Raw genomic sequence first — 10,449 nt, forward strand, 5'->3', positions numbered from 1 at the left:
AAGTATAACAAGAATAAAGAAAATATCCATCACAATCTCATCACCCTGGCACTTTGGCTATTTTTACTTTCCAATTAATTAATTAATCAACCCATTAATTCTTTGACATATTTCTTTAGAAAACCTTTATCAAATCTATGTTGGGCACAATGCTGGATGCCTTGGGTGTTGAGGGTACAAAGATGAATATGATAAAAATTCCTTATCTAGAGGAGTCCTTAAATTTAGTGAGAAAGAAAAGACACACACATAGAAATAAATCACAGGAAGTAAATCATAGTGACATGAAAACTACAGATACTTACATCATAGTTATAATACCAGTCATTTACAGACAGTTCCCAATTTAGGGTGGTTTGACATCTTTTGGCTTTATGATAGTGTGAAAGCAATGTGTGTATTCAATATGTTTCTTGATTTAAGACAGGGTTATTATGTCTGGATGAATCTATCGTAAGTTGAAGAGCATCTGTATGTGTATCTATCTCTATATCCCTATCTATGTATTTATCTATAAAAGAAGATATATATAGCCATTCAGGTATTCCTAGGTGTTCGGTTTTCCAGTAACTAACAACCGCAGCTTCAAAGTATCTGAATGTTCTGTTCTTATAATAAAATGACAGGCATGCTCTTCACTAAGGCAAGAGGAAGATTCTGTGTGAATGGGCAGTGGTCTCAGAGTCTTAGGCCCTCCTCATTGCAGGATGCCAAGTCACAGCTCTCCACCCCCAAAACCTCCATGCAATCTCCTAGACTGTCTTCCCCAGGGAAGTAATGACTAACCCAAGTGGGTCTCAAGAGTCCAGAGGCTGAGACAATTCCAGCCCCAGAAGTCAGGCTTGACTGGGAGTGTGATTTCCGGACATTGCTCTTTTGCCCAGTGAATCCATATTTAAAATATTAGACTCTCAGTTTAAGGGGGGGAGATACCAGGCCAATTTACCTAATATAATACATTCAACGGGCATTAACATGTTTTTTTAGACTGAAGTGTGAACTCCAGAATATTCTCTATTCTCACTTAAGCTTTACTAGAGAAAAATCATTATGTATTTATAAAACCTAAAGCTACAGCGTCTGGGGCAGGTTCAGTTTACTGTGGAGACAGACTTCTCAGTAGTTTTGTACAGAAACTACCTTTGCTCGCTTGCCCCCTGGTGGTATAAAACTGAAATGACACAGGAATAAGGTCAGTTTGGGAGAATCAAGTGAGGCACCCAACTCAAAAACTAACTTAAGAAAAAGTATCCAATGTACGCAGCCCTATTTTGAAACTAATTCATAGATTTTATAGGAATGTCATAACCTAATTATAGCCTTAGAATACGGTAAGGGGGTGGGAGAGGGGAGCTGAGGGGGGTGGATGGGGGGAGGGAGGGTGATTGGTGGGGTCACCTCTATGGTTTATCCTACAAGAGTACAAGTGAATCTTTCTAAAAGCAGAGTATGAATGTCTTGACTCAATAACTAAGAAAATGATATGAAGGTTATGTTAACCAGTTTTATGAGAGTATTTCAAAATGTATATGAAAACAGCACACTGTACCCCATGATTGCGTTAATGTACACAGTTATGGTATAAGACATAAAAAACTTAACAAAACTTAAGCTTATGTTAAAAAGCAACCAGTTAGTGATAGATATAAAAAGAATATAGCTGCATTAATGTTGTTTTATTTTATTTTAGGTTTTTAAGTCAAAGACCTTTTCTGGGTCCTAATATGACCAAAGACAGACCAAAAATAAAAAATAAAAAGTAAGACCTTTATAAATTCCTTGTACATTTTTAAACTTAAAATTTAAAGTTTTAAGCTGTGAGACATCTATACAATGGACTACCATTTAGCAACGAAAAGGACCATGTTCTTCATACACACAGTGACTCCCAAGTGTATTATGCTAAGAAAGAAGCCAGACTCTAAAGGCTGCAGACTTATCTGGGTGGCCCCGCAGGCCCTCCTGAGGGTGGAAGTCCTTCTGGGCGTGGTGGCTGCTGTACCTGATCCTCTCTCTGGTGAAAGGGATGGTCTCGTTGTCTTTCTTCCAGTAGAACACGGGTGGGGGCATGCCTATTACGCGGCATTCCAGTCTCACCGGATGGCCTTCTGGAACACCACTATTCTGCAGTTTCTCCAGGATCACAGGCGCTTTCTTCACCTCTTTAGCTGAACAAGAGAAGGGTCATTCTCATTTGAATGGTAAGTGGTTTGAGGTTGCCTCAAACTCCCTACAGGTGGAACTTAGCAGAGTGGCCCTTCACTCATCAGCTTTCTCCCATCAGAACTTATGTGGGTCTTACGAGGGTCACTGCCTTGATGAAAGCTCCAGAAAGGTTAAAAAAGAAATGGGGCAGCCGTCTCTGCACATCCCATGAGAGACAGCATGTGAGGATCTGGGCTGCACTCATAGGATGCAAATGCTAGGTGGAATTAAAGATGTTTCTTTATTGTTTAACAGTAAATTTTCAGAGATAATATACTCTATGTATTGAAATAGGTCCTTTTTTTCTTTTTTGGAGTTTATTTTGTAGAAGATATATTAATTTCTCCTCAATGTTTTATTTTTTATTTATTTATTTTTTTTTTGTTTTTGAGACGGAGCCTCAAGCTGTCCCCCTGGGTAGAGTGCCATGGCATTACAGCTCACAGCAACCTCCAACTCCTGGGCTCAAGCGAGTCTCCTGCCTCTGCCTCCCAAGTAGCTGGGACCACAGGCGCCCGCCACAACGCCCGGCTATTTTTTGGTTGCAGCCGTCATTGTTGTTTGGCGGGTCCAGGCTGGGGATTCGAACCTGCCACCTTAGGTGTACGTGGCTGGCGCCTTAGCCGGTTGAGCTATAGGCGCCGAGCCTCAATGTTTTATTTTTAAAAATCTTGCACCTATAGAAACATACTTTTTTTTTTAAACTTTGAGACTGAGTCTCACTCAGTCACTCTAGGGTTGAGTGCTGGTGGCATCATAGCTCACAGCAACCTCAAACTCCTGGGCTTAAATGATCCTCTTGTCTCAACCTTCCCTGTAGCTGGGAATACAGGTGCCTGCCACAGTGCCAGGCTAGTTTTCCTATTTTTAGTTGAGACAGGGGTCTTGATCTTGCTCAGGCTGGTCTCAAACTCCTGAGTTCAGGTAATCTACCTGCCCCAGCCTCTCAGAATGCTAGGATTACAGGTGTGAGCCACTGTGCCCAGCTCGTACTTTATTTATTTATTTTTTTAAGAGACAGAGTCTCACTTTGTCACCCTCGGTAGAGTGCCATCACAGCTCACAGCAACCTCCACCTCCTGGGCTTAGGTGATTCTCTTACCTCAGCCTCCCGAGTAGCTGGGAGTATAGGTGCCTGCCACAATGCCCAGCTATTTTTTTGCTGCCATTCGGCTGGGGCCGGGTTTGAACCTGCCACCCTCAGTATATGAGGCAGGCACCCTACCCACTGAGCCACAGGCACCACTCAACTATTTTTTTTAAATTTTAAACGTTAGATTATGCTCCAAGGAGGTTTTATTTGGCCAGGTAAAGGTACCTCACATCTCAAGGTTTCAAAGTCATTATTTAGCAAAATAGTATAAAAAAGGGTAAAAGCCTGAAATCAACATATTCTTACAGTTTTCCCTACTCTGCTGATGAAAAGAAAGCAAGTGTCAAAAGGAAAAACATATACAGAGGAAACAGACACTAACCTAGAGGATTAGCGTGCGGAAGCTACCCGGAGTACTTTCTTAGAGGGCTGCGCAGACAGGTGGAGAAAGCCCAGCACCAGAATTTCCACCTTTATTTTCTTTTTTTTGAGACAGAGTCTTATTATGTTGCCCTCGGTAGAGTGCTGTAGTGTCACAGCTCACAGGAACCTCAAGCTCTTGGGCTTAAGTGATTGTCTTGCCTCAACCTCCTAAGTAGCTGGGACTACAGGCGCCTGCCACAACGCCCAGCTATTTTTTGGGTGCAATCGTCTGTTGTTTTAGCTGGCCCCAGCCAGGTTCAAACCTGCCAGCCTTGGTGTATGTGGCCGGCGCTCTAATCACTGAGCTACGGGTGCCAGGCCAATTTCTACAGTTTGAAATATAATTCTTGCTGGAATACTGCCCTGCAGGGTTGGCACCATCCAGGTGATGACGTCTTATCGTTCTCACCTATAGGCATTACAGTGTTTTGTTCACATCATCTATGATAAGGTTTATCAGTTTATTGAGTCAACATTTGGTGAGCATCTTCCATGTTCCAGCCACTGAGATACACGGAAGAGGTCCACAGGTGATGAAGATGCACAGGTGGTCAAGACAGATACACAGAAGAACAAGCCAGAGTCTCTGACCTCAGCAGCTCGGCAGCTCGGCAGGGAGGCAAAGAAACAATTACACAGAAGGCCCTGAGGATTCTATGAGCCGCTCCTTTTCTAGGTGCCAGGGAAACACAGAGGAAGATGGGTAGGGGCAGTTATGTCCGTGCATCCGTTGTGCCTGAGAGTGAGTAGGAGGTTGGTAGGCAGAGAAGGGCGTTCCAAGAAGTGGGGCCATTGCTGCTAAGCCGTGAAAGCTTAGGGGGAAACAAAAGAGCCTAGTATGTTCCAGGAATAATGCAAATAATAAGGCAAACGATGGGATTTGGCAACAGTCGATTGATTAAACAACTATTACAACGTCTCCCATTTATTATGTGAGTAATAGGCACAAGGTACAACATTACATTTTTAGATTACCCACATGTCTTTGAAAGCAATGTAGGAAATATAGCCCTTACTACAGTGAAGGGGAAATAGATGGACCTCAGTGAGGCGAAGGATTACGAAATTCTGCCGGAGGCTCTGCATATTTGGGCAATAACTTTGGAGGGAGTTGTGTTCAGGGGTTCCAGCAGCAAAACTTACCTACTACAGAGAGCTCCAGACTGAAAGAATTCTGCCCTGTTTTGTTGGTAGCAACACACGTATAGGTCCCTGCATCGCGTTGAGTGAGCGGGTCTATGAGCAGGGAGTGGATTCCGGTTTCCCTGACGAGCATCTTGTGGGAAGCGTCTGGTAGCACAGGTTGGCCGTTGAGCAGCCACGTCAGCTCAGGGGGCGGTAAGCCACTCACCTAAAAAACAACAGGACAGCTGAGGCAAATGACTGATGATAGGCAAATTTATTTGATGGCTGAGTTCTTTGTCCTTGTTTGGCACCAAATATATAGTGAAGAAAACGGGGTAGTGAGAAACCTCTCCATGGAAGCATCAGGAGAAAGAGGGGTCTGAACAAATGGCTGTATAAACTTGACCTATATAGTATTTTGACCCCAATTCAAGTCATGATTAATAGATTTTATTATATTCTCATCAGAGTGATAAGAATTACAAAGCTGAATAGTTCACATAGGCCTGCGGCATCAGTTTGAGAGCGGATATATTGCTTACATACCTAGTAAGCAAGAGGTAGCCAGAGAAAGGCCAGTGTCCTCAAACTTTGTTGCGAGTTATAATCATGTGGGAAGTATTTAAAAATCCTGATGCCTACTTACCACATTAGGTCAGACTCTCTGGGGCTGGGACCTAGCCATTGGAATCTTTTGGACTTTAGCAGAGAGGGGGAAATAACAATCAACCCAAGTATTATTTAGGCAGCTATGGGGAGAGCAAGAACCACCTACAGAAGTGGGCTCTTTATGAACGCTTAACTTCACACCTCCACTGATTTGCATCTGAATCTTCCACAGCATTCTGTATCTTTGGGGCAGAAGAGTGACTTGGGTTGCTCTCCACACTGAGGCATCTCTACATTGCACAATTAAAGCTTAGTCGACAAATTAGAATGTAGAATACTAAGGGCGATGGAGCTTGATTATTATGAGAAACTAGCTTCTGCTCTCATAAACTGCCTTGGAGCCATCTTTGCATGACTATAACTTTTTCAAAGGCTGTACCTCACAATTCACTTTAAGGATGGAAAAATCACACTTTTGGCTCTGTAGTAATAAAGGCTTTCCAGGCACTGTCAGAATTACAGGGGTCCCCTCTTATCTGAGGTTTCAGTCACTCAAGATCAACTGTAGTCTGAAAATATTAAATGGAAAATTCCAGAAAGAAATAACTTATCATTTTTAAATTTCATACCATTCTGAGCAGCATGATGAAATAAATCTCTCATCATCCCATCCAGGAGAGGAATCATCTACTTGTCCAGCACATCCATAATGTCTATGTGACCCGCCTGTTGGTCACTTATTAGCCATCTCAGTTATCAAACTGAAAAACCATACTATGTATGGGGTGCAGTCTTACCTATGATTTTAGGTATCTACTGGGGGGCTTGGAATATATCCCCCTTGGATAAAGGGAAGACTCCTGTATATCTCCTCTTTGGCTGTTTTCTTTTTTTTTTTTTTTTTGAGATGGAGCCTCAAGCTATCCCCCTGGGTAGAGTGCCATGGCATCACGCTCACAGCAACCTCAGACTCTTGGGCTTAAGCGAGTCTCCTGCCTCAGCCCCCCAAGTAGCTGGGACCACAGGCGCCCGCCACAACGCCCAGCCATTTTTTGGTTGCAGCCATCATTGTTGTTTGGCGGGCCCGGGCTGGGGATTGGAACCCGCCACCTTAGGTGTATGTGGCTGGCGCCTTAGCTGCTTGAGCCACAGGCGCCAAGCCTGGCTGTTTTCTAAAAACACAGTTAACTTGATACAATACCAATATAATTCTTATTAAGATTTAAAAGTTTCATAAAATAATTTTGTTTAGTATTAAATGTTTCAAAAGAGCCTTATGAAAAAAAAAAAGTGATCTCTCCCCCTTCCCTATCCCATTTCCCCCTGAAAAAGAAATACAGCAAAATAAACACAAACAAAAAGAAATGCAAACAAATGCCAAATATGAACAGGTCTGGAACCAAGGGTGCTCAAGTCTACCTTGCAGTCCAGCCGACAGAGGCGGCCCTCGTGAGCTACCATGTCCCCAGGAGCCTGCAGGAAATGTGGGCGGAAAAAGCGTTCTTGCAGGGGCTCCTTGTCTCTTTCTTGTACTCGGGACCTTCCCCTACAACAATAATTATGTTCAGGATCAAGCATTAAAGATAGAAACCAACTTACAAACTTAGGACCACAGGCACTTCGGCATGGCTATAGGACCTGGAGAAGGGTTTTTTGTTCTATGGATTTTTTTTTTTTTTGAAGGAGAAAGGGGTTGTAGACCATAAGCAAATACGAATAAGTAATAATTAATGGCGTGGAGCTGATTTAAAACACAAGGTAGTAAATATCTCATGCACTGTAGGATTACCTCATGAGATCTGTAATCAAATAAACAAGCTTTGACTTCTTTCTCTCTGAAGTCATTCTAAGTGGCTCAGCTCCCCTCGCTCTGGGTTTGACCAGTTGTTCAGAAGTCATCAAAATAAACAAATAAATCAGAATTCAATCTGAACCTCAAATGACAGCCCCAAAAGTCCTGTTTATTACCCAGAGCAAGGCAGCTGCAATCCTTGTCTTTGCGTAATAAAATTCAACCTGGCTATAAATTATGGCAAACCATTAAAGATGATCATGAACTTAAACTGGATAAGACCGACCAACAGTAAAAGCTGTTATTGGAAAAGAAAGAGGAGGAGGAGGAGGAGGAGGAATAGTTGCAACTGTGGTGAAATACTGTATCTGAAACATGGGTCGCTATTTTTGTTCCTTTAGTAAGTCCCATTTAATTCATCTGTGTCAGCAGCCGTGCAATGCTTTGCTAAAACTTTGTGGCACCCTAAGATTCAATGGGAAAGCCAGACTCTCTCTTCTTAGTGATTAATAAAATCAGAAAGAAAAAAACAGCTGCCACATTGGAAACAACAACAAAAATATTCCATCAACAAATACTACATTTAATCATTAAAGGATTTCTGTTTTATTAAACAAAAGGTGGTAACTGAGTTCAAAGGATCTGATTTCAATGTTACACGTGCAGGTGCTACTGAAGGTTACAAATTTTGAACTATTAAAAGTGGTGCTTCTTAAACTGGAATGTGCTTATGAATCACTGAGGAATGTTGTTAAAATGCACATTCTGATGCAGTAGATCTAGGGTGGGACCTGGGGCAGTTCCAACAAGCTCACAGGTGATGCTGATGCTGCAGGTGAAGGTGACAATTTGTAGATGGAATACTTTGGTGCCTACCCGCCATAATGAGAGCCACCCAGAGAAGGGGAATGCATATTGTTCTTACCTGTGAGACTGACCAGAAGGGTTTAGTCGGCTGCGAATTGGCAAACTCTGTACCATCAAGTGGCCAGAACAGCTGATTCTCCCCTGAGAAACAGAAAATGAACAAGATTAAAATAAGAAGAAACCCACATTTAAAACATTTATATAAATTTGAGGGGGGGACTAGAACATAATGAAGCTTTTGACTAACTAGTATGAGGTTTTCTTCCAGGGAGAGGACTCAAAACAATATAATATGGCTTCCTTCATCACTGTTAATATTCCAGGGGGAGAGTTTTAAAGAAAATTGTGATGACTTTCCTTTTTAAAGCAAGAAATGAACAGCGCAAATGTAAAAAAATTTGAATTCTCATGTACTTCACGTTATCTGCAGCCACAATGCAAGAAAGTTGGCCAAATATTTTTGTGAAGATTCTTCAAAATTAACATTTCAATAGAAAGAGTGGAGGAGAGTGGAAATTATAGTTCTGTGCTTCCTATTCAAATAGTAATTGAAGATCCTTATTCTGCCACATCTCTTAGGGGAATTTTAAGACCTGGCCTCATTTAGAAATGGAAAGTTGAAGATTATGGAATTCCAAGTTTAAAAAACAAAACAATTCAAAAGAGAGGACATTATGAGTTTTGAGGGACATTCACAAGTCTTTACAAAGTAATTTGCCTATTTTCTAAAGAACAAAAATGACAGATCATTCTATCCAAGAATGATTGACAGAACGATTGATTGACTCTGTAAGACAGTCATGAGCTGATAAACCCAACACAGCCCCACAGACCTGGAGGGTACACAGAGTGAAGGGGCAGTACTACTGTCCCTTGACAAAGGCTGAAGGATTGAGTGACCCATCAGTGGCTAATTAGTCTTTTATTTATTTATTTATTTATTTATTTGCAGTTTTTGGCCGGGGCTGGGTTTGAACCCGCCACCTCCGGCATATAGGGCCTTTGAGCCAGCAGCGCTGCCCTAACTAGTCTTGTAAATGGTGGAGCTGCTCTCTAGTTACACACAACCACAATGCTTCTCATTCATTTTCCACAGCAATCCTTAGTAACTCGCCCTTCTCAAGGTCTCATTCACAGTGACATCAACCGCTCTTTCCTCAGAGGGCAGCACAGCGCAGAGCCCTGTGTCTCCACCTGGGGGTTGGCTGCCATGATGGTGTAGTTGCCATCGTCGTCACCGGTGGTGGAGTCGATGTGCAGGGAACATGTCCCGTCTCCTTCTCGCCTCATTTTGCAGTGCTCGTTTCTCTTGGAGATCTGCTTCCCATCTTTGAACCAGTAAACCTGAAATGAAAGATAATCAAGGAGAATACCGACTGTTGTCTGCCCATTACCTTTAAAGGATAATGATCTAGGGAGAAGGATGAGACGAAGGCCAACTGCCATCTTTACAATAAGTAATCTATCCTTTACAAAGGACTCGAGAAAAAGTATAAAAACATATTTAAAACTACAGTGTGATATACCTGCCTCACTTGTACCTATACAGTATTAAGTAAAAAATCCAATATAATTTGGGATTAAGAGCTTTGGATTATTTTTTACTGCACTTCATAATTAGTTAAAGAGCCACTCTTAGACCAGATAGGTCGTAAGAAGCAAAATAATGAAAAGCAGGAGCTTAGATCTTTCCCCATTACTCTGCTGACAAACTCATTTCTCCTGCCTTTGCAGATCTCAGCACCTAGAATAGCCCACCTGGCTTGAAAGGACAGTATGGTTTGTTATACTAAGAGGAATGAGGCTGGGATTAAGTCGTTAAATGTCTCATCTAGCCAAAAATTAAATATATTTATTTTCATGATAAGTTTTACATGTATCAAGGAGCTCTCTCAAAGACAGAAAAGATAAAATACAGCTTGCAGCTGTCCTCCGCTACCTTTCCTGATTACCTAATCACACATGATAGCGCCATGCTAATGTTTATGAAAGTGGAGTGAAGAGCCATCCCCTGCCCCAGCCTCACCAGGTGTAAATCCTTCTCTCAGCTGACTGCCAAAAAATCTGGTGACTCATAGGATTTTTCAGCAGCCAGTGATAACGATATGACATTTTCAGCATTTACCAACCTAATGGTAACGATATAAATATAGTTCACTATGTACAACAACAGGCACCCTGTGGATATTCAATAGATATTAAGTAGAAAAATAACAATTTGGTGAGTTTGATGGCTAAGAGAATCATCAGCCCACATATAGTATCATGACTAAGAAATTTATTTCAAACTTTCATTAAAATTCTAACTTACCCAGAAGTCTGATTTCTTTTTGGC

At 41.8% G+C, this 10,449-nt stretch overlaps 1 protein-coding gene across 3 annotated transcripts in view; it reads right to left on the reverse strand.

Annotated features, from left to right (window-relative positions):
- Nucleotides 1-10,449, reverse strand: part of MYPN (myopalladin) — a 100,808-nt gene that overhangs the window by 6,500 nt on the left and 83,859 nt on the right. For all 3 annotated transcript variants that reach the window (XM_003783618.1, XM_012801323.1, XM_003783617.1), the window contains 5 exons: nucleotides 9,309-9,458; nucleotides 8,173-8,255; nucleotides 6,875-7,001; nucleotides 4,865-5,072; nucleotides 2,003-2,168 (listed from right to left, as the gene is read on the reverse strand). In XM_003783618.1, the coding sequence (XP_003783666.1) occupies nucleotides 2,003-2,168; nucleotides 4,865-5,072; nucleotides 6,875-7,001; nucleotides 8,173-8,255; nucleotides 9,309-9,458 (734 nt within the window). The remainder of the gene's footprint in view (nucleotides 1-2,002; nucleotides 2,169-4,864; nucleotides 5,073-6,874; nucleotides 7,002-8,172; nucleotides 8,256-9,308; nucleotides 9,459-10,449) is intronic.

Source organism: Otolemur garnettii, unplaced genomic scaffold, assembly GCF_000181295.1.
Source record: "Otolemur garnettii isolate 467f Iridium unplaced genomic scaffold, OtoGar3 scaffold00008, whole genome shotgun sequence".
NCBI classification, from domain to species: domain Eukaryota; kingdom Metazoa; phylum Chordata; class Mammalia; order Primates; family Galagidae; genus Otolemur; species Otolemur garnettii.